Source organism: Betta splendens, chromosome 10 (genome assembly GCF_900634795.4).
Source record: "Betta splendens chromosome 10, fBetSpl5.4, whole genome shotgun sequence".
In the NCBI taxonomy this organism is placed as follows: domain Eukaryota; kingdom Metazoa; phylum Chordata; class Actinopteri; order Anabantiformes; family Osphronemidae; genus Betta; species Betta splendens.
In genome coordinates, this window is record NC_040890.2 from 6068192 (window position 1) to 6092647 (window position 24456).

The following is a 24456-nucleotide window of genomic DNA, read 5'->3' on the forward strand; positions in this document are numbered from 1 at the left end:
ACTTTAACGCTTACAGATGAAACAATAACGTGGAGTCCGCTGCGCACCTCACTCTTGTCTCGCATGCTTGCTAATCTCCTTCTCCTTCGTGAACTCCAGGAGACACGAAGCCAAACTGTGGGTTCCTGCGCGTGCGTGTGTGTCACAGGAAGCTGTAACCAGTGGCCTGCCGTCACCCTCCACATACCGTTTCTGGGTGAGTTAGGTAATGCCACTGCTGGCCTACTTCTGCTGCATGCTATCACACACACACACACACACACACACACACACACACACACACACACACACACACACACACAGCTCCAAACTGGACCAGCCAACCAAGATGTACGATGCGCGTGTGCTGGTGCCAAGTCTCCACAGCGGTGACTGCTGGGTTCTGACCTTCTCATTTACAGGTTATATAACCAACCAAGTTGGCAGCAATCTGAAGCGCAGGGTTGGTGGAGAGGCATGAATGTCTGCAGACAAGAGAGAAAAGCCGAGAAATGATCTGAGAAAATATTCATGTAAATCAAATTATTTTAATGAAATTAATCTGTGACACATATTGTACATTTTTTCATCCATAATTGCTAAACATTGTCTATGAATCATGTTCCATGATTTTCAAAAGCCCCAAACAACATATTTATTCAAGTGACGGTGCAACATAGTGGAGGAGGTGTGGGAAAGATAAGAATGGTTCTGGTTCTGGTTCTGCATGGATGGGTCAACACAAGATTGAACCTTAACAAGGGTAAACATCTCCTGCTAACATCCATGAGACATCCACTTAATCATGACCATCACTGTTTAATAACTTTACCAGCATGATAAAAAAATAACTATAACAAATCTAACATTGTTACAGAGTTGGAAAAAGGTAGAAAGACCTTTTAAGTCACAACAGACCAGTGATAATAAATATAAATGTTTAAGTTACAAGATCTGAAATAAAAACAATAACCTCAAAAATGCATGAAAAACACTCTCTCACTCACTGTTAGTATGAGTTTGTTCCACATTGATTTGTTGTGTTTATGAAAATACTGATAAAAAGAAAACTAAAACTATCTCAAACTAAACACAGTGGTGCCTGAACATTTACTGTATGAACCTTGTCCCCATGTCTAAATCCTGTTGGACTGAATGAAGTGAAGTCAGTTCAATAAGCTAAATAAAAAATACAAACTTTTGTTTGTTTCAAATTCCTACTCACAGACCAGCTGAGGTTTGTTGATCCACTTCTGGCCGCTTCAGGTCCTTTCACTGCATCAGGCATCAGCCAAAACACTGAATTTCTTCAGCTCGAACCATTTTTTGGTTAAAGCTGTTTTATTTTGCCAAACTCTTTTTTTACACAGAAATAAAGAAAAGTGTCACTGAAGCTGAAATTCATGGCTTCTCACATTCTAAGTCTGTAAATACCAAATTCTTCTGCTTGTTTCGTGGCTCATCAGACTATAAGAGTTTTTTGTCACACATCCTGAATTACTGCTCCTTGAACACAGTGTTCTGTTCCAAAAGAAAGTAAAAACATGCCTTGTCTTGTAATTGTTGACACACAAACATAACGAATGCTCACAGGAAACTTATTATGTATCTGTACGTATTTCAAACAGACTCTTAGTCAGTCTATTCATGTAGTGATTATAGCTGCATCTTCAACATCTACATGTTAGAGAACACGTCCACGTCCACGTGCAGCCTTCAGTGACACGACAGTGCTTGTGTGTAATCTGCAGTGTAATTATGTCAAAGAGCAACGAATAAAGAGCGATCCAGGAGGAGGAGGAGTCGCCGCCGGTCCCTGAACACCTGCCTGTGTCTTTTATAAGTTTCCTAACTGACCTGAATTCATGCTGCATAAACAGTCTGTCCTGCTTTGCTCCGCTTTCTCATTATCTCTTCACATAAAGTGGATACTAACAACGTGCGCACGTCCGAAACATCAAAAACTACTCTGCGCTATGTGAAGATAAAGTGTTTTGAACTAAAGAGCAAGATAATTTGTTTCACTTTTGTTATCTTGGCTCAGCCTGTTCTTGGCTTATGATACTTATTTATTCTCCTGTGTAACCACAACCTCCCCTCAAACTACTTTACTGAGCTTTAATCATTGTCCTTCAGTGGGTTGCAGTGTTTTCCCTAAACACCCCCTATTTATAAGGATATTGACCCAAATTAACTTTATGTGCATTAGTGCAGAATGAGGTTATCATTAGTAATGTAGGCTGCAGCCGGCTGGTGGATAATGAGTAACCCACTCATAATCCACTTTATATAAGCTGTTTGATAATATATCTTATAAAATACAGAACCTCTGGGCACTGGCTTTATATTTGTGCAATATATACTTGCTATAAAGTAGCATGAATCGTGCACTAGTCATTTTAAAGCTGAAATTGTTTTTAATTAACTTCATTTATATCATTTATATTATCGGTGCACCATATGTCTACTGTAAATACCGAGATGCTGTGGTTTTAGTTGTTTTGTAAAGCTTTTTGTGTAACTATAGAGTAAACAGGGAACGTAACCTTGTATCGTCTAGTCTGTGTCTAGTGTGTTTAAAACTCCATGTAGCATCAAAAACACAAACCATTTGGTTTATTCACAAGCTGTAGCTTTAGGCTGCACTTTTGCAAACATAATGCAAACCAAAGTTTAACTATCAAAAACAGACATGTACAGAAAACGTCAGCGATGTCCAGGCATACATACATTCATCTTGTACAATTTAACCCAGACACATTTAGAGGCCATGGGGTTCTACAGGATAGTGTTTAAAAGAAGCAGGCAATGTAAAAACTGGAGTTACAGCAAATAGTTAAAAATATCTAGAGCGCTTGGTTCTTCCGTTTCTTTAGGACATGAACATTTTTGAGGCTTAGCAGATAGAAATGCACAAATGATAAAATCACAGAGGGTTTTAATTTATTTTAACCTCAAAATGTTGCTTTTGGTTCTAGAAAGCAATTCAGATAAATCAAGCGCTTCCTTAATTTGTTTAAATATTTGGGTTCTGTGAAAAGTTGCTGAACTTTTATGAATATCCTTTTAACAGATCAAATTAAAAAATAACCACTTATGGGACATGGTGTACAACATTTGTATATATTCTATGAATTTCACTTAAAATGGGTGAGAAAAGAGAAGAAAAAACTATAAAATTAGGAAGCATCATAATTTTTCTTTCCCTCTTCGTGGAAGTGCTTGAGGAAGATACCAGAGGTAGTTACACTTCTTCAAAAGGTCAAAGGGTGAATTCTGAAAGGTCATGGTGTCAATGGGCTTTTAGAGCTCAGGTCAACTTTTGTTGCATAGTTGAAAATATCCATCTCCTTCTACATCAGCATGGTCAGTGTTTTAACATGTAATCACCCACAATGCTGGAGCACATGCCTGCTGTTTACAGGGAATGCTGTTTGTCAGTCACAGTTATCAAGAGATTGGAGTGCTACTAAAATGTAAAATCAGCTTTAACTCATCCTGACCTTCAAGGATTCAGTAGTTGACACAAAGACAAATGTCACTGTATTCAAAGTTATATTTTATAACCTGTGCTGTTTGCTGCTCAAAGGTGACACCTCTATAAGCTACAGTGTGATAAACCATGTATGGAGTCTCACTGGTGACAAAAACATTATCCATTGCTGTGTTTAAAAAAAACAGTAATTTTGTAATAATAATGTTAAAATTAAAATTACGGATAGAACTAATTTAGGTTTGCAGGGAGTGAAAATATTTGTATATTCTCTTGTTTTAAGTTATATTTGTAATTGCGGTAAAATTCAGTAAATCCTGTAGTACGAAAACATCCTGAATATCGAGTCAAGTAAGTCAAGTTTGACTCTTTGGGAAATGGACTGGATTCTTGCCAAGAGTTGGATTAAAATATTGGTTCACTTTCACGTCTATAAATAAAATACGCATCTGTTGCCGTTAGCAAGTTAATTAAAGTTAGAATAAAACATAAAGAACTAGCCTGGTTGTGTCCAAACTTAGAGAAGCTGCCTTACATTTGACTTTAAAGGATGAACTAAGCTACAGTAACTGGCTGCTAATACTAGCATTAGTAGAAATGAGGGTAGTGTCCGTTATCTAGTAAGCCAAATCAACCTCAGAACATTTGTTTTGACCAGAGGACTTTGAATTATTTATATGTTCCAAATTAAAGTGACAATTAAGCACAGGAGTATGTAATACGTTACTCTCTCAACGTACACCAAATTCCAAGTAAAATAAATACTGTCAGACACAGCAATTCAGATCAGTTCCAACAGACACTGCAATGAGATAAAAATAAAGTCAGGACAGGATCAATTTTAAATGAAATTTCTTTGCTCATCATCATTAGATGTGATACAGAGAACTTCAGTTTTTTTTTTAAAACCATGTTACCTTGTTGCCACTGTAGGATATACATCATAGAGAATATGGAAGAAGTCTAACTTAAGGCACTAATGCTGCTGCCACAAATAAACAATAATATATAGATATTGCTTTGAAGCCAAATTTAAGACTGGTTTCCCACTTGAGCCCTTTCGAATCAGGAAAGAAGACAAGAATACACTGATATGCTTTTTATGCTGGGTTTCCTTTTACTGCCCAGTTGGAGCTAATAATTTGTTGTAGTCTTGTTGATTAACAGCTACAAAATGCATTTAACATTTTTTCAGCATTACTGCAGCAATACTTTTATGCGGTAGGCAGATGGTTGAATGAAACTATTTCTGTCATGTCAATATTTTTCATCTAAATTCATTCATAGATGATAAATTGCACAATGGATTTATGGAATTACAATTCCATAAATAAACACTGCTGCTATCTGACACTATGAAAAAAATCATATAGGCATCAAAACAATATCCATAAATTATTTTTCAAATAGATTTAAGTTGTGGCATTTCATATTACCGGGGATCCATTCTTCAGCATTGCATGACTTTGGCCCTTTCAGTACCAAAAAGAAAATTGGTTTGATGACTTGACATGACACTCCCTGTACTCTTACACAGAAAATAAAGTGACAAATACTAAATGAAGAAAATATAAAATACAAAGAACCTGACTGACATCAAAACATTTAAAGCAAACATGTAGATACAATATAATATTTTTGCAGACAAAGTTCAACAATCTGAGATTATCTTAAACCATGTAAAAACAGTCATGTCACAGACATCGGCAAGGCCTCAATATCCTCAAACTGTAATTCGATTGTTTAGTTTTTGTTTATACTGTGATGAACACATGTTTTGAATGAACAATTGTGAATGTAAAGGGTAAACTTTATTTTTGTGAATAGAAGGCACTGGCCAAATGAATGGAGATCTGCAATAGACTTACATTTAGAAAGCGTTTAATTTTTTTGCTAAGGACACTAAATATCATTAATCAAAATAGTCAATCAAAAAAGTCATCCGACTCCTGTGAGGTTAAACATATATGAACTGAGGCCTGTTTACTTAGTTTCGTTCCCTTATTTAATGGAGAAGTGCAAAAAATCGGAATAAATACTAAATAAATACCCTTAAGAGATCATGAGAAGGAGCGGTGGTTGAAACTCAACATAGCTCCGATCACGACAGGCCAGTAAATTACTACATAGATTTGGGTCACCAGTCATCTATAAATAGGTGTTCTGGGATGGACTCTACCCATAACCCGTTTCCAGAGTTGGTCCTTTGCAGGTTTTAGTGATAGCTACATCAGCTGTGTGTTACCCTCTCTGAACTGAGGTTTGGTAAGTGACCTTGGGGCTTTTCCACCCAAACTTAATCTGTAGTTATTGCTGATGTTTGGGATCAGAAAAAAAAAACTTTGGAAGGTGAGCAGCTCTCTTTCTGTGAAATGTAAACAATGTCAATGCATGCATAAATAATCGCAAAAATAAATACTGGAAGAAAATAAAAACAAAAAATGAATGAATAAAACACCTGAACACAAGCCTTAAAGCACACTGATGTAAAGGTCCAGTCCAGGTCCAGTGTTATTCTGCTGGAGAAGTCACACAAAAATAGGAGGAAGCTGTTAATATTGTAAGACTTACAGTAATTAGACATTTATCGCTAAATGCCTGCACTTCCTAACGGACACACAATTTACAGAGATGTTATTTGATCAAGCATATCTAAGTTTTGTTATGTGTAGTAGGTGGAGAAAGCTAATCTATATTTTGGATCTGAGAAATTGGCTCAGTCTTTCTTTAGCATTTTGTATAATGTTTTTGAAAGGTTACCATAATTTTTTTAGAAGACTGAACTATTGTGCAAAATCAGTTCCTTTTTGTTGTTTTGTTTTCGTCATATTCTTCAGATGAAGTGGAGAACTGCACTGGTGGAAAGAGTCCGAAAGGCAATAGTGGAAGATACACAACAGCTTATTGCTGAACACTAGTGTTTGAACTATAACATAAAACAGAGATTGTGCGCGTTAACATTGTCGCAATGACATCAAATGGAGGTAAATGAGCCTGTTTAAAATGATGTTTGATTTCAAAGACAGTCAGCAAGAATTGGTTGGTTGGTTGGTTGGTTGGTTGGTTGGTTGGTTGGCGAAGAGAATGCTGGAAGATAGCTGTTATGTTTGATCTATTTCATCTTTGCTTGCTGTTGATGTGCAGGTGAAATGCAGCGCTGCTTTAGGTTGAAGACGGCGGAAGGTGTAACAAGGTCAATTTCTTTGTGCATCAAAAGGGAACAACAGCAGGTCAACTGCTGCCATGTTGCAGGGGTTGTGTATGGGGGCAGGAACACGGACACTGCATTTTCCAGGTGGCTGAAAGTTTGTGGAGATCATGTCACCGGTGTCTGCACTGGGTCATGAAGAGCAGCACCTTGCGGATGCCACTGAGTCGATCTTTCAGAGAAGTGAGGGCCAGGAACGGCAGCTGGGCTCTGCCCTCTAATGGAAGAACAGCCAATAACCACCAGCACCATGAGGGACCATTAGGACTGGCCTGAAGGGAGACAAGGACCAGGTTAGGATGGTTTAAAACACATATCGAAGTCAAAGCTAATCTGTAAGTCTCAAAAATATGGGACTATCCAATCATTTTGTGCTACTGTACCTGAAGTTCAAAGTCCTTGGCAGGCATAGGTCCAAAGTGCCCTTCAATACGAGCCTTCTGCTCAGCCTTGAGAGAGTTGACCCAAACCAGGGCCTGGTCATACACCACATCGTGCAAAGACTGTAGCTCACGTTCTGCTACACCTTCAACCTATGCACACAAACACACACACATGCATTTCAGTTAACTCTTGAGCTTTCTAGCATTTGATGCTCTTTCTCAACCCCCATGACGCCATACCTTAGCATCCTCGAGGTACTCTATATCAGCTGTATTGTATCCATCCCTCTCGCTGTGCTGAACAACTTTAAACCTCCGCCTCCCAATCGTGTCCACCACCGAGCGGCCGTCGGAGAAGAACTTCACATCGCGGATCTCCAACAGGCAGCCGTAGTCTGCGAACCTGTGGACGGGAGTCACCAACATTCAGCCTACTGACGCTGGCATATCAAACACAGCGACCATCCCAGTACTGACCCTTTGAGGTTGTCTCCTAAACACATGCCGAAGCAGTTGGTTCCCGTCTCCATGCACCGGCGAATCATCAGTCTGTAGCAGGGCTCGAAGATATGTAGAGGACATGGCACAGTGGGGAAGGCCATGGTGCACACGAATATAGGCACGTTCTTGTTAAGACTGAAACAGGACACAAATCAGAACATTTTCACATTTCACTACATAATAGTATAATCCTAAGTAAACGAGAACTAAAAAAGTCTTTTAAATTTCAAAACATTTGGCCAAACTACATCTGCACCAGTAATTAAAGCTAAACTTTGGGCCCCATTCCAAAAAACCTGCGCTTCTGTGTGAGTGAGCCAATTTGAGCGATACTTAATGCCTCGTGTGACGTCAGCTGTGTCAGAGTGGTTTCCTACTGTAGGTTAGTAGGTCAAAGGCCAGAAAAGGGTGTTCACGTACAGAGTGTTATATTAGCCACAAGCCATAATCTATGCTGAAAACAGAGCCCAGAGAACCCGTGCAATGTGACGATGAGACAGTGGAAGAGGGGGGACGTGAACTTACTTGGAGAGCTCCGCCATTTCCTCCTGATGGACTTTTTGTCTTTCCATTAGCTCAGAGGGAAGATACTTAGATATCAGGTTCTCCATCAACACTGTCTTAGAGTACTGCCTCTGGACCAGGTACTAGAGAGAACACAGTATTACACATGTTTTCAGTAGCAGAGCCATAGAAATCCTGAGCTTCTATAACATGAATTGGTGACACTCGTGATGTTCCTAGCGTTATTCCGGGAGTATTTCTTGTACCTCAGACAGCTCTTCTTTACAGAGTGGACACTTGGGGTTGTGGTCCAAACACCTCTCCAGACACTGAAGACAGAAGGTGTGGCCACACGGTGTCGTCACTGGCTCATAGAAGAGTCTGGAAGAGCAACACAGTGATGAACCAGTGGCACACTGACTGACACGACCCAGGTGCACTCTGGGTAAATAGTTTGTGTTTGTGTGTTTGCTTCCAGCCATATTGCCTGGGAAATCTTAACTGGCCTTGAACAAAAGCTTGGCAGCTTGACACCCACCTGCTGTGACACATAATCCAAGTTCCAAGCTCAGGTTGTAAAATGATAGCAGAGTAAAATGTACCAGCAGAACAATACAATATATGACTAAAGGCTCTACAGAGCGCTAGTAAGTTGACCTTTAGTTATTATTGTGTCATAGTGTAGTCTGCCAGTTCAGTCTGCTCCCACACATCAGCCAACTAGAATATAAACTTTTATTCCCTTCTCGAACAGTTCAGCGTACAATATAAATGAGTTAATTTACATGTTACTTCATTTTCAGATCTGAATCAAGCAATGAAGTAATTCTGACCTCATGCAAAGAGAACACTCCAGATCAGCCGGGTCCAAAATGTCACCAAGTGCAGAACCTAACGACCCATTTAGGTCTGATGGCTCTAAATGGAGACAGTGAGAGACAATTAGTAACACACCAACGTCACCAATGTGACGGGTGTCTGTACATCGTTGGCGCCCTCCAAAAGCTCACCGGGTTTGGATCTCTTGTGGTCATCGCTCCTCTCATGTCTCCCGTCCTTGACCTCCTCCTCTGTATTTTGTCGCTTCCGTTTCAAGCTAAAACATTGGTCCAGCCTCCTGACCTCGGGCTTTTCCTGATCTCTGACTTCGCGTTTCTCTGACCTCTCAGGAGCAGGAGTGGCGGCCAGACTGGACCCAGAAGACTGCAAACTGGGACTGAGCGTCTGAGAGGAAAAAGGAAGGTGAGCATGATAAAACCCCACATTTTGTTTTATTAGGACTGAAAGGACTGTCAGGGATGCGGGCATCACCTACCTGGGAGGGAGAACTGATGCTGCTTTTGATGTGAGCTCTGGAAGACAGTATATTGGAGTAGTCCGAGATGTGTTCAGGGACCTGATCTGTGACTGGAGCCAGGAGATCGCTGAGGAGCTGAGAGGAAACGACAAAACAACTTTGATTATTCCATACCGTGCAATAGATCAGCCTTCTATTGTTTGACTCAGAATGTGCACTTGTGAATGTGAACTTGAAAAAATAAGAAAGGGAAGGACAGACGACTTAATAAAAGTGTACTAATGTATTTACCCTCTGAGCTTCAGCCTTTGCCAGTTTACAGTCCGGCTCTATGGACAGACACAGCAGATACTCCCTCAGAGCTTCCTCTGTCCTGCCCAGTGACACCAGGGCCTGGGCCTTGCGAACGTGACACTGCAGGCAGAGAGGCGATACGTGACTTTCATGATAACAGCTAAGGGCTTTTACCTGTTCGTCGGTATGCTGAACAGAGCCAAACTTTGCTTGTCTCACCTTGGACCAGCGAGGCATGAGCCTGCAGGCCACCTCAGCGTCCCTCAGAGCCTTGTCATAGTGCTTCAGGCTGGAGTGGATCTGGGAGCGATTGCTGAACAGTATGTGGTCCATGGGTGCTAGGGAGGAATAAATCCAAAAAATGATTATATTTAGTAATTAATAAATAAAACATAATATCACACTGGAAAAAATAAAACAACTAACAATTAAATAAAAAATGACTTTCTATAGAAATAATTTACACATCAGAGTTGCAATACGTCAGTCAGATGACTAGAACATACAGTATGTTGTAAGATTCATAACTGGTTTCATAACCCACTGAAGAATTTAAAATAGTCTGGCCACCGCACGCTTTTCCTTCACTCTCCACACTTTGGAGGTGATATAAGGTTTCCCGTAGTGTGACAGGAAGAATGTTTAAAATGGATCACATTCCACGTTACAAAACATGTTATGAAAAAAAAAAGCCTTACAAAACCATGCAGCTCTATCAAGGTCACCCACATTCCAGGTTTCATAACTATACAAACTTATGCAAATGCCCAAAGAGAATCAGAAGAAAATACTGTATGGTACTGGCTTTTATGCAAACAGGCAGTAAATCAATCAATTACATCAAGGAACCGATTGAAATGTGGGTTGCGAATGTACAGGTCACAATAACACACAGAAAGTGATGCAGGACAACAATAACACTGTTCTGCACAGGATTCTTAGAAATCCTTATTTTGAACAAAGTAGCTTTGTTGCAGATGCGCACACACACACACACACACACACACACACACACACACACACACACACACACACACACACACACACACACACACACACACACACACACACACACACACACACACACACACACACACACACACACACACACACACACACACCTAATTATAACTCTGCACTGACATGCATCACTCCCTGGGGGTTTGCCTTAACCTTAACCATGACTGATATGTGCCTAAACACAGGCCTTATCCTCAGCCTTAACCTACATCCAGCTCTAAAATTAACTCCTAACCGCAAAATAAGAGGGCGAACAAGCTTTTACCTGCACATGGAAAACGTATCCCTACATTTGAGTGTTTCCAGAACAGTGAAATAAATGCATGCAACCGGATAATCAGTCCACAAAACAGACACAGAAATTGTTTTGTGTGCTCAACATTTCTACAAGTGCTACCAGTGCGAACACAGTTATGTGAATCTCTGTCAATCATTCCGTGTTGTAATAGAGGATCGTTTTAATAATACACCTAATACACACTCAGGCCTGGAAACATCCCATAACGAGCCCTGTGCAACTCTGTGGGAGCTAACGAGGTCAACGACTGCCGGCGCCTTTGCAGCTCCGCTTTGCAGCAGGTAGGAGCTTAATACCCACCGAGACGGGGCGCTTCAAACCAGCGTCAGGCCAAAGAGACAATATCGGTGTCACAGAGGCGTCAACTGTGTGCGAGCGAAACAAGTAGCTGCACACTTACACAAGCAGCCTGCAAAGAGCCTGGAGCTGCTCCAGCACAGCAGAGCAAAGTCAAATGAGGTCAGGCTGAGTCTCACAGTTGTGGAGTCAAACTGGAGCTGGAGGAGCGACCAGCGCGGGCACACACACACACACACACACACACACACACACACACACACACACACACACACACACACACACACAATGTCTCTGAAAAATCTATCCTAGAAAGCACAGATCTCTGCGAACTGACCTTTATTCCACTGTGTGGATCTGACACCTGTGCTGACATAGTTTCATTTATCAGGTCCCAGTTCACCTGCTTCCTCTCCACACTATATAACACCGCCTGTTCACTAGTGCGCCTAGTGCTGACCCACAATAATACCCTTGACCCACATTTGCCTGAATCATTGTTTGACGTTACACAATGCGGAGGCTGGGGGAGGCGGGTTACGCTTACGCAATGTTTGGTCCACTGGCCCAGCCTACATAACCCTGTTATCCAACACGCGCGGATGCCAGCGGAGAGACGCTCCCGTCGCTCCGCAGTGTGTGAGCGGCTCGCTCCGTAGGTGACACGCTTATGAAACCGAGTCTTATTTATAACCGGCTCCTATTGGGCTCCCTGTCGGGTTTTAAAACGAATCATCGCTGTTATAACGCTGCTCTACAATAAAGCACGCAGCCCCGCAGCGCTACGCAGCGTTAGGCGCCCATTAAAGCGAAGCCCACCTATGAGCACGGCCCGGTCGTATCGCTCCAGCGCCGCTTCCATCCGCTTCTCCGCGTACAGCGCGTTGCCCTCCCGCCGCAGCCGGCCGGCCTGCTGCAGGCTGGGGAAGCACTTGGCCAGCAGGCCGCTGAGCACCACGTTCACGCGGTAACTCTGCACGTCGGCCACCCTGGAGCTGTCGCTGCACTCCCGGCACATCACCGGGCGCTCGCGCTCCTTCCTCTCGCGCTCCAGACACTTCTTGCAGAAGCTGTGGCCGCACGGCAGCGTCACGGGCTCGAACAGGAAGCTCAGGCAGATCCGACACGAGAAGTCTTCGCGGCCGGTGCCCGGAGCCGCCGCTCCCGTCCCCGTCCCCTGACTCTGAGCCCCAGCCCGCTCCTGCCTCCTGATGCTGCTGGACAGGTACTCTATGAAGTTGGCCAGGTGCGCGGGTCTCAGTCGGTCCATCTCCGCTGCTTGGCGGTACACGGCGAAAGCCTCCGTGAATTTGCCGCCGAAGGCGAGCGCGTCCGCCCGCTTCACCATCAGCTCCTGGCGGCTCCCGGGGTCTCCGAGACCCGCTAGCTGGCACTGGTAGATGTCCGCCGCCAGGTCGAAGTTCTTGGAGTGGAACGCCTCCGCCGCCAGCTGCAGCATGCTCTCGCGCTCTGTCCCCATGCCCCGCAGACGCAGACGCCTATGCCCTCGCGTGCGCGGCGCGTCTGTGCTCCGCTCTCCCGCTGCCGCTCATGTTTGTAGCTGCGTCTGCTGAGAAGCGCGGACGGCGCGGCGCGTTCATGGTCCGCTCCAGGAAGTACTGATATTATTCTCAATGGAGCAGGGGAAGGGGGCGAAAAAAACTCTTACGTAAAAGTTGCGTCACGTGACGGAGCCCAGCTAATGTCATTGGTCGAGGCACGTTACAAAACAATCCAACATGTAACAGTTTCGGAGACGGGGCAGAGAAGGGGGGGGGGGCGTGACCTGCATGCGGGAGCAGCGGGTCGGGGGTAGTTTCACACCACCTCACCAACCAAACACACACCATTATAGGGGTTATTCCCACTCTGTTAGTCCACTACTCTGAACTGTAACCTCATTATTTACATGTAATAATTTTATTTAATATTTACAAAAAATAAACAATAAATAAATAAATAAAAATTTAATAATTTTCTGCACAAATCTCAAATATTTCAATTCAAATTATATTTTATTGACACAGGTCAGAATCACCCTAATGCGGTCAGTAAGTAATTGCTGTGATTACTGTCTCGTCTTTAACACATTTTAACTGAAGCTTTATTCGTCAATGGTTCTGTTACAACCCTCGCCTGGAGCAGCTTTAAACTATGATAAAACAATGAACCAGGGGTGTGAGCTTTTACGAGCACTCTGCCTGTTTTAGATTAAGAAACAGCAAATACATGACCTACAAACACCTGCTGCCTACCTCACTTTGGAAAAGCTGTACTAAAGGCTATGGGATGTGCTACACGGGAGGCCTTTGAAGCCATAAGCGACTGAATGGGTTTGACGTTTGTTTGCATGTTGTTGGGACATACAGTACTGGAGGCACTGGGAGGTTCTAATTAGTCACTCCGGTGCAGAGCAGGTAAACTTGTTCTGCACTTACACAAACTTTACGTACAGGGACAATGGTTTAAATAATCCAAAGCAGGGCGGCGTCGCTCGTAGGGCAATAAACCTGCAGACATGTCAGGTTATCAAAGTGTCTCTCTAACAGAGAGCACTGTGACAGCCACAGTCTGTTCCCAGAACAGTGGAATTTAACCTGCCACTGTTGTATAAATACCATGAATCACATCAAGTACACCCTGTACACTGAGACTGCATTTTTACTCCATGTACTGAACATGTACTTTGGCTTTTTTAGTAGCAATGACTCATCTAACATTTTATATGTTCGTTTTAGAGGGAGTTTAATGGTGACGTTTTATTTATACACTTATTCCGCCAACAGCTTAGGTTGTGGGTCATGAGCAATAAAACTCCATGATTTCCTGAGTAAATGTGAATGTGAAAGCATGAAAATGAAATGAATTACATTTAACAATAGAGCTCTTTTCTAGTTGTAGTAACTACATACTTTAACATTAACCATGGTTGACTTAAACTAACATAACAACTGATTACACTGACTTACTCTGAGTCTAGGATTGGAAGTAGGTTATGGTTAAAGTCAGGATATAATGGCTCTAGTTAAGGGATTGTCCTCTAAATGGTGCTGACACTAGACTGCGTGGTATTATTAGCCTTACCTGAAGCCTATCAGTAGTATTTCCTGTATCTGAAAATAGGCACTGTTTGTTACAGGGGTTTGCTGTGTGGGAGTGGGGATTACAGGCGGGTCTGTCGATCAGCGTGCGTGTCAGTAGTAGCGGTGCTGGTAATATAGGTCGGCCGGTCTAGCCTGTGAACTCAATCCCACACACAGACACAAACGCTGACATATACACCAGTTCAGACAGAGACAGACTGACACACATGTAAAAAGAGAGGGACTGACTTATATGCAAATGAGGACACTCAGAGTATTATACAAGTACAAACCCAGAATCAGATGTCCTCGCGTCCCCTCTCAACCTTGAAATTTTGCTGTGTGTGTTTCTAGGCCAACAACACGGTCTAGCCAGCTCTTCTAGCACAGTCTGTCTGGACATTAAATACTGGGCTGGAACCTGCATTCATCCTAAAAGTCACCTCGAAGATATTATAAAACATTATCAAACTTGTCTGGAAAGGAAGCTGAATAATTATGTGATGAATATCAGTACTGTACCATTGTGTTTACAGATTTTATACTAAAATGTTAACTAATAATGACAAATCAATTTTTGTTTATGTTACAAATAATTAAAATTTAAACCAGAGAACATTCAAGTGTGATATGCTGCACGTGTCCGAGGGGTTTGAGCTGAGCAAAAGCTGTGATACTTAAAATAAAAATGTATAAAATTAAGAGCTAATGAAAAGCAACGAGATGTCACTTTGCAAGTGTAGATATTAGTGACTGAGATCTACCTCCTTCCAATGATGAACAAATTATTGATTAAAGGTGTTTTTCAAAGACCTAAATACTGGAACTACATGCACAGGTAGAACTGCTGAGACACCAGCACGCTGCTGTGGAAACCCAATTACACGATAAAGAGTTTTTGGTACTAACACACTAATGAGATTTTTTATACTAACACATATGTCTGTGATTAATTGCATTAAAAATCGTCCAGCTGTGAACATTTAGAGACATTTTTCATCTTGATAATTTTGCTCCACAAATGTCAGCCTCATCTCTGATGATGAATGCCTGTGCATAAGTAGCCTAGCTATTACACACATCCAGTGGTTGGTAACATTTAGTGCCACATAAAAATGCATTTGTTTGTCTAATACATCTTAGACCTGCTTGTCTTGAGCTGTGCCCTAAATAATTAGAAAAACTGGGCTTACAGAGACATTCCATTTATGCTTCAGTTCATTTACTTAACATTAACTATTTATTCATTAACCCGAATCTGTATGATCAAAGGCTATTGACGGAGAGGACGGAAGGATGCGTTTATTATTGTGCACTGTGATCCGCACAAAGCAATCATTCTTGTACTTTTAAGATAAAATTTCAAAAAGATAAAAGAACCATTGACACTGGTTTAAAGTAGAGATGAAAAAACTGGGTAAGAAAAAAATATTCTTTGACTCATCCTCATGTTTCAGATGTATGTGAATGCAGAGTCTCCAACAACATTGACGATTCACTCAGTGTAAGTGTCTAACAGCTCATTTGACTGAAATTGTATGTTAGCACAATAGAAGCTTTACAGTTAAAATAATGACTTACAACAAAGAAAGAAACCAAAAGAAACCACTGTCTTTACGGCTAATTGTCTTGTACCTAGGCTAGAAGGTTAATCTGTATGTTACACATTTACAAAGTTTCACTGAGTGTTTAAAAGATAAACCCCAGGTAGAAAGGACAGTGTGATTTCTGGTTTATCAGTCTTGAATTTTGAGAATGCTCTTCTTCTCCAGGTCATTCATCTCTTTGAGGATCAAGGCCACATTGTAACGGAGATCGTGGAACTTGGACACAGGTACCTGGACATTCAGAAAATAGCAACATTTAACCCACAATGTAACACAGGAAGCACTACAACAAAAAAAAATAACACACACGCACCATAATCATTATCAGTAAAAGTGATTCATAAACTGCTTAACCCAAAAAGTAAGCTGCCAGATAAAGTAACTATACAGGGTGTGTTCTCTCCTGTCCGTTTCCTATGGTGACAGCAGAATATATGTGTTAGTCATACTCTAAACCGGACACTGAGTAACACATATCAAGTAGAGATGAGGTCCATCAATAGAATTCACACATCGGATGTTGTTGCTGCTAATCTCATAATACAGCTGTAATCTGATTACATAACTGCTGCACTAGGTGCAATGAAAACCCTGGTAGAGTTCCTCCGTCCTGCTGCGTATGTCCAAGTTACTAACCTACTTTGCAGGTCTGCAGCGCCCCCTACTGAGTTCATTTCTAATTTGTTGTAGAATATATTAAAATTTCCAGTGTCTGAATCCTTCGCTTCACTTTTTTGGTTTAGTCAATTTATTAATCATTTATCACTAATTGTTCTACAAACTACAAAGTCATAAGTTATTAATTGCATTCTGCTTTTGCATTAGAAATGCTTGACCATAAACTGATTCTGGGTTAGGCTCTATTTAATTATTCCAGTGTGATCCAGTTACGTAACAAGTTAAACAGTCCTTTATTAGCCTACTGGCTAATGACCAACTTTTGTCTACCTACAGTACAGGCTAAAGATAAACTTTTTAGAAACTCACTCAGACAAAACTCTCTGTGTGGGTTTCTAAAATACAAGCTTAAAGACAATTATAATGCAAAGAAGGCTTTAAGGACATATGGTTACTATTCTGCACATCTAAACCGGAGCTGTGTTAATCTAATAGTAATATAAACAGATTTTACCTTTATCTTCAATAACGATGTAGATCTGGACGTGCTACTTTTTTACATCTATGTATGAACTGTGCATATGCATTCACAATGAAAACAAGTTATTTTAAAAGGTGATGTAAATGATCTAGTCAATTGTTTATGCACCTCAAAGCGGTGAAAGCTCCCATCTGATAGTTTCATTTGCATCAGCACAGAAGGCTGCAGGGCTCTAGCTAAAGAGCTGGAGAGACAGAGGAGAAAGAAAAAAAAAAAGTCATTGTGACACAGAGTTTGACTGAACAGTTCACGTTCACATTTTCTCTTGAAGAAATATTATACTTATATTTTAGTCATTGATGCATTTGCCAGTGTTTCATTTATGCATATTACCTTGTAGAAATGGCAACATCTACTCTCCATTTAAAGTCTTCTACTGTTGGCAGGTGAGAATCCTTCTGAAAGGCCACTGACTCTATAGCAGCACGACTAAAAATACAAAGAGAGATGTGACACATTGATCACGATTCTTTATGAATGACAACTGAAGATCATTTTTAACTGCACCATCGTTCAGAAATCTCAGTCCTATAAAGACGATTAATGGTAGTGTTATTCTAGGTGTGTGTAACCAGCCACAACACTGACCTAACACATTTGCAGTAACAATAAAACAGCTCTGACTTTATTGCAGTTAAACTAAAGAGACATACACTACAATAATACACTCAAACTAAAGCTGTCAGTGATTCAAACTTAAAAAAAACATTAATTCAACATACCGAGCTCCAAAAACAACACTGGAGAAATCTGTGATAAATTCCTCTGGTATTCTGTTTGACAGAAATAGATACAAGAGATCAATTAGAACTGAATGCGTGTCTTCCAAACGTTCGACTGACAATGAATCGAAAATGTATCTTGCCTCAGTTCTCTGAGATCTTCTTTAAAGGCCTAAACAAAGAGACAACAAAATGTTATTGCTCATCGCTGATGTTAATAATTTTAATCTATTATAATTGACTAGAAGTAGGCGACATTTATGGTCGTAGAATATCACACAGGTGTGAGCATTTGATATTATCAGGCTAAAATAGTAGAAACCCCCAGTGGGCAAAAGAGACTAATACATATACATTACAGTGTTTAATAACTACATACCTCCTGTTTAAGCGATGATGTGGGGATGCGAATCGCCTCAGACAGCATTCTGTGCATCCCAGCAACGATGTGACCGAGTCTGTCCTGCGGGATTATAGAACTCTCAGCTATAGACTTCATCATCTCTCTGCAGTCCTTCCCCTCCAGGGCACTGACCACAGCTGGACAGGGAACATATCACAGACACGTCACTTACTTCTGCTTTAGAGACTCCGTGGTGCTTGAATGTTATCGCAATAACGTAAATGAACAGACAGGGGCCCCTGTGGATTCCAATATTTGAACAGTTCCAGAAAAATAGCGCCAACAATGTTGATTTAAAAACTGCTAAAGGTTTCATTTTCTTTTCATTCAAATCTGCTAACTAAACTAAACTAAACAACCACATTGGCTATATTGGAGCGTTTACCTTTCAGTGTTTTTCGGAACATCTCCTGGTCCACATCCTTCAGGTTTTTAGACAGAGACTCGATTTCTGGTGGTACCCTGCCTCCTAAAAAGCTGGAATCCTGTGCATGAATCGATGACATGACAAAACACACACCAAAATGCACCAGTCATAGAAAAGGGGGCGAGAAAACGTCCAATTTGACTGCAGATCTGTGTGCTCTGTGTTTATGCGGTACTTCCGCCTTCAGGTCACATGACGTTGACCTGGTTCCCGCGAGTCTCGCGGTGTTAACGTAGATTATCGGTGGAAGAGAAAGGATTTGCAAATGGAGGTGGCAGAAGTGTGCAGAATTTGAACGATAAAAGGTTGGTGTTTTAATTCAGTTAGTTCCTTAAATGCCAAAGTAGATTGTTTATTAACAGCTGAGATGTAGTATAGTGCGAAAAGGCTTAGTTTTGTGTCGTTTTCTGGCTTAACGAACGGTAACGTTAGCTGGGTTAGCCACCAGCTGACGACGTTAGCTTGTGTTGTTATTACAGATTAACTGTTCGTATTCAACAACTACACAACAATATAACACTAAAAAAAGCAGCTCAAGAAAAAGCCCAACTCAACTCACATTAAAGTAACGCTAACCACAGTTTTGATCGTGGATTGTCAGTAGGCTTTTTTTCGTTTACGTCGGTATGTTTACAATGTTGTATTTAGTGTGTATTTGAGATATACACTAAATTATGAGACGCATAACATGGATGACATCTGTCAACAGCAAAACTCAGTTATTGCCAACAGGTTATTATTCAACGTCCCTCGAAGGAAAAAATCGTTTTGAAGTTATGTAACAACATTTTCCCCACTACTTTTGCCACCAGAGACTCAAATGCACGATTATATAAACGTAAACTAATACATCGACTACTGAAGTGCTTGTATCGTGTCTTTTTTTGAACCACAATTTATTTTACTGAAATATAGTTAAATATTGTTCGAATTTAACGACCTTGTCCCATTCCTGTTCTTATTATTGCTGCATTAAGACGTTCTTTTTTAAGTGATTAAAGAAACGATATAAAAGACCACAGGGAGTTTTGTTGAGAGTTTGTTTATTCATTGTGTATTAATGGTGACATTTTTGTGTGACTTATGTTTTTATCTGCTGCTGTGTCAGGTATTCATGTCTGAATCTCTATATGAGAAGTTTTTGGCCCCGGAGGAGCCGTTCCCTCTCCTCTCACAAAGGGCCAATCTCAGTGATGTGGGAACGTTGGACGTGAGTGACTTTGGATGTCAGCTTTCATCTTGTCATAGAACAGATCCTCTTCACCGCTTCCACAGCAACAGGCAAGCAATGTTTCTGATTTTGTGTTCATAAATATAAGTATCCTGCCACCGGTAAGACTATTGTTTTAAGGTTTATAAGTAGGAAATCCCTGTAACTCGTGGTTGAGTATTTTGTGGCATATAATCTCAACCATCATCTCCTGCTAGATGTGCAGTTGCAGCTGTCTACCTTATCACTGTCGGATGTCAAGTTGCATAGTTGGGTTTGATGTAGAGCCATCGTATCACTAAGATTATGCAGTTACTGATAAAGTTACATGAATTTACTAATTAAAAAAACATCACTCCACCCTGCTACTATAAGAGATTGTGTTCATAGTAGTTATATTGTTACATGACACTGAAATTTGCTGCTATCAGAAAAAGAAATAGTAAATGTGATATTCAGTGTTATGGTGTATGACAGAATAACTATATTTATTTGTGTTCATCTTGTCAGTGAGTTTTATGCAGAATAAGTTGTTTAAAATACAACTTGTTATTCATAAGTTCCAAATGCATCATGAATCATTTATTGTTTTTGCCAGGTGGAACCTCACTTCCTGTGGGACGAGTGTTGCCAGCTCAGAGTGCAGTGAGGAGCTGTTCTCCTCTGTGTCTGTAGGGGATCAGGATGACTGCTATTCACTTCTAGATGACCAAGAACTGACATCGCTGGACTTGTTTCCAGAGGGCAGTGTCTGCAGCGATGTCTCCTCTTCTATTAGCACCTACTGGGATTGGTCTGACAGCGAGTTTGAGTGGCAGGTTAGTTGTTAGCCAATATACGAATTATTTCTACTGCAGGATTAAGTGTATTGTAGGTGCTGTACGTTATGCTGAAGGTCATTAGAACACAGTTGTGTGCGATTAAAAATCAAGCTGAATCATTTTTAAATTCTTTATTGTTGTCTCACCGTTGATCTGTCTTTCACTGTCATTCACACAGTTGCCAGGAAGCGACATTGCCAGTGGCAGTGATGTCCTCTCTGACATTATCCCAAGTGTGCCAAGTTCACCCTGTTTGTTTTCCAAGAGGAAGCCAAAGCCCCACCCTCATCGTAACCTGGATGAACTGCCATGGAGCGCCATGACCAACGATGAACAAGTAAAGAAAGTCTTTCTGCTGTTGTAAATACAATCAACAACAATAATTGTGAACCCCTGAGTCAAACTAATACTCACTCTTTTCCTGGTTGCTATCTGTGACATGACATGACAACATGTTAGGCCCACATTTACAAGTGTATATGTCTGTGTTTACCATAACTAGGTGGAGTACATTGAGTATCTGAGTCGAAAGGTCAGCACAGAGATGGGCCTAAGAGAACAGCTGGACATCATCAAGATCATTGACCCATGTGCTCAGATATCTCCCACTGACAGCGAGTTTATCATCGAACTCAACTGTCTCACAGATGAGAAACTTAAACAGGTGATGCAAAAACGCTTATAATGCTCATAGCTAATTAATCACTTGGAAAATCATGAATGATGACATGGTTCACTCTCAGTCTGCACAATATAATTTATAACCTGTTTGATGTCATCAGGTGCGTAACTACATCAGAGAGCATAGCCCCAGGCAGCGGGCCAGCAGCACCAGAGAGGGCTGGAAGAGAAGTAGCCACAGCAGTGCTAGCACCGGCGGCGTCAGTGGGGCCAGCAGCAGTAATGCCAGCATGGTCAGCTCTGCTAGCTCTTCCACCAGTTCCACAGCATCCAACTCAGTAGCAGGTGAGCCACTTGGTTGGCTGGCTGCTTAATTGCCAGTAATATGTGTCTAGGTGCAGCTATTTAAATATTGTACTTGTTATGCAGGTGGCACAGCTTCAGCTTGCAGTGGCAGCAGTGTTGCTAACATTAGCAGAGCCCACAGTGATGGAAACCTTTCTAGCGCTGCAGAACGTATAAGAGATTCTAAAGTAAGGAACACATTTGTATGCTGTGTGTGCGCGCACACGTGCGTGCGTGCAAATGTCAAAATATTATCCCATTTCTGCGGCTGTCCTACCCCAGTGCTCCCTACAAAGGCTTCAGAAAGTATCATAAACAAACAGATGAATTAGAAACATCTACTTTGGGACACGTCACTATGTGTTATAGACAGCTGATCATTGTCCAAACATTAAATCTATATTAATTTAGGTACTGAAAAAGTTTTGCCCTGTTCTATTTATCTATTCTATTTATTTTATTTTAATTATCTATTTAACAGAACATACAGTTGCTTGACAGCCTCAAAACCTAGATCCAAACCCAGGTACCATCTCTACTTGCTCTCATCTCTGACTTTTTAGAAACGATCAAAGCAGCGTAAGCTTCAGCAGAAAGCCCTCCGAAAGCGGCAGCTGAAAGAGCAGCGACAGGCTCGGAAGGAGCGTCTCAGCGGACTGTTTCTGAATGAGGAGGTGCTGTCGATGCGGGTCACAGAGGAAGACGACCATGCGGACGACCTGGACATATTGATGTGACACCAGTGAATTAATCAGTGCTCCCTCTATGCCTGCTCACCATCCGGCCGTTAGCATAGAGCTTAGAGACCATGCTAGTCCAAATCGCTGCATGCATTAGCTTCGAATAGGCTCCTAATGCTTTTTGTAGAATAATGTCTGGCAGTAATGCTTCCTGTAGCCTCTAGGACAGAGTTTTTGCTTTCTGATACTAGTGGGATACTGCTTGTGGGTGCAGTACATAATGTTCCTGCTAAAATCCTGCTTATGCTATCTAGCCTTTGGACAGCAAGAGCTAATGTTGCAGCTGTGAAGCTTGCCGTTATACATGAACATACACTAATACACACTAATTATTTCAGCTTTATACTGTTAGCAAGACAATTGCTTATAGATGCTTGTAGAACAGCTTCTATGTACTGCTACTAATACTGCCACCGCTGGCAGAAGGACAGATCCGGCAACAGAAGCAGAGTTTGTAAAGGTTCTACAGAGTGATGGTAACAAGTCAGCTTACAAATACATTCATCTTATTAGCTGTTCCAACTGTACTGGTCACAGTGCTCATCTACACCTAGTTTAATCTGCTGCAATTTGGGCTACAGCAGCAAAGATTAAAGCTAGTAAGACTTAAGTGTAAAAAACTGTTAACATTAGTTTTCCATGAAAGCAGATAGACTGTAAATATGGGTTATTTTATAAGGCATACATTGGGAGCAGACACTTAATTTGATTAAACATGTAGTCTTAGAGTTAAAGTCATTTCAGAAGCACAAGATTAGTAATTTGAAAACCGAAGTGAAGGAAGGAGCTGGTCTGTCTTTCTCTACGAGTGTTGTGGATCCATCTCACTCAAGGCTTAGAGGGAGCACTGAAACACTGCATGTTTAAGTCATTGCCCACACTGAGTCCCTGCGTGGTCCAGCCAACTAACGACCTGCTTCATTCTTTACATACCACCTGTTAAATAGCCTCTGTTTTGTGAATAAATGAAAAATAACAGCATATTTACTGCATATTGCTTTTACATTTCTTTCAGTGATAAAGGTTAGATACAACATTTTTTCATGTTTGTTTGTATACATTATGAAAGACAAGTAAACTAACTGGTTATTATAGCTTTAGTGCTGTAAGTTGCCACTGGGTCTAGAAGAAGATCTTATTTTAGTGAATTTAATTGTGTTTTGTAAGTACTTGAGTTTGTTATTTGTTCATGACATCTTTTAAACTCTGACTTGTCTTTGTTTTTGTCTTCAGACACTCCTATAGAGACAGAATAAAATTCTCCATTAGCAGTTGAGCCTTGGTTAAACTTTACAAGAATTCTTTTACAGATCCAATCTGAGTACTGTATGGCTGGTTTGATTTTGGCGCTACACTTGAGCAGGTTTCTTAAGCGTGTGCATCCACAACTCACATCAACTAACTCCTTTAAAATATATTAAATCTACAGGAAAGTAATTCTTTGAAATTCTGGGCTGTCATATCATTATCATATTAGATAGAAAAAGCAACCTAAAATATCATGTCTGCGTTTTTTTTTTCAGGATACTTTGTAAAAAATATTTTTCCATGACTTCTTAGGTGTAACACAAAGAACCACTGCAGCCTGATGCTGCTCTCTCTAATACTTTGAAAAGCTTTGACTCATTCTCATGTATAAACATAATAATTGCTGCAAATGTATTAAAAGCAGCTTCATCTGTTCTGTAATAATGATTTAGTGAAGCTCTATTTTGAAAAATATGAATTTTGAAAATAGACATTCAAAGGAGGCCAGCGTGATGCGACACGAGTTTATAATGTACTATGTAAATGCTGAAAGCGTGCGGTGCCCAGCTGATTAATTATTTCATTTCAAAATGTTTTTAGTGTAGCCCAAAGTTTATGTTGTGTTTTGAGAAGACAGTGTTATATTAATTTCACATTATTTGAAACCTTTTACCATTGGTAGGTAAAAACACATTACCATTTTGATTTGAATATGTTGTAAACTTTACAAATAAAAGTGTTGTTGCATCGTAATGTTTCTTCACATCTTTTTTTAGCCACTGTTTTTTTTGTAGCT

General features: G+C 40.9%; 3 protein-coding genes across 3 annotated transcripts; 1 reads left to right on the forward strand and 2 right to left on the reverse strand.

Moving 5' to 3' along the window:
- Nucleotides 1-2568: 2568 nt before the first annotated feature.
- On the reverse strand, nt 2569-12905 carry LOC114865026 (LON peptidase N-terminal domain and RING finger protein 3-like). The gene is made up of 12 exons (XM_029166042.3): nt 12094-12905; nt 9879-9997; nt 9657-9779; nt 9384-9500; nt 9079-9292; nt 8902-8986; nt 8335-8449; nt 8090-8211; nt 7541-7699; nt 7304-7466; nt 7064-7213; nt 2569-6952 (listed from the first exon to the last, which is right to left on the reverse strand). Exons 1-12 carry the CDS (start codon nt 12752-12754, stop codon nt 6794-6796), a joined length of 2187 nt encoding a protein of 728 aa, XP_029021875.1. The 5' UTR covers nt 12755-12905; the 3' UTR covers nt 2569-6793.
- Nucleotides 12906-15633: 2728 nt separating this feature from the next.
- On the reverse strand, nt 15634-18768 carry commd5 (COMM domain containing 5). The gene is made up of 7 exons (XM_029166044.3): nt 18634-18768; nt 18225-18385; nt 17989-18017; nt 17846-17896; nt 17457-17552; nt 17232-17307; nt 15634-16195 (listed from the first exon to the last, which is right to left on the reverse strand). The coding sequence occupies exons 1-7, from the start codon at nt 18752-18754 to the stop codon at nt 16094-16096; spliced, it is 636 nt and encodes a 211-aa protein (XP_029021877.1). The 5' UTR covers nt 18755-18768; the 3' UTR covers nt 15634-16093.
- A 75-nt stretch (nt 18769-18843) lies between these two features.
- On the forward strand, nt 18844-24413 carry fam199x (family with sequence similarity 199, X-linked). The gene is made up of 8 exons (XM_029166043.3): nt 18844-18980; nt 19784-19956; nt 20484-20703; nt 20885-21043; nt 21209-21370; nt 21489-21672; nt 21757-21860; nt 22236-24413. The coding sequence occupies exons 2-8, from the start codon at nt 19790-19792 to the stop codon at nt 22407-22409; spliced, it is 1170 nt and encodes a 389-aa protein (XP_029021876.1). The 5' UTR covers nt 18844-18980; nt 19784-19789; the 3' UTR covers nt 22410-24413.
- The last annotated feature ends 43 nt before the right edge of the window (nt 24414-24456 follow it).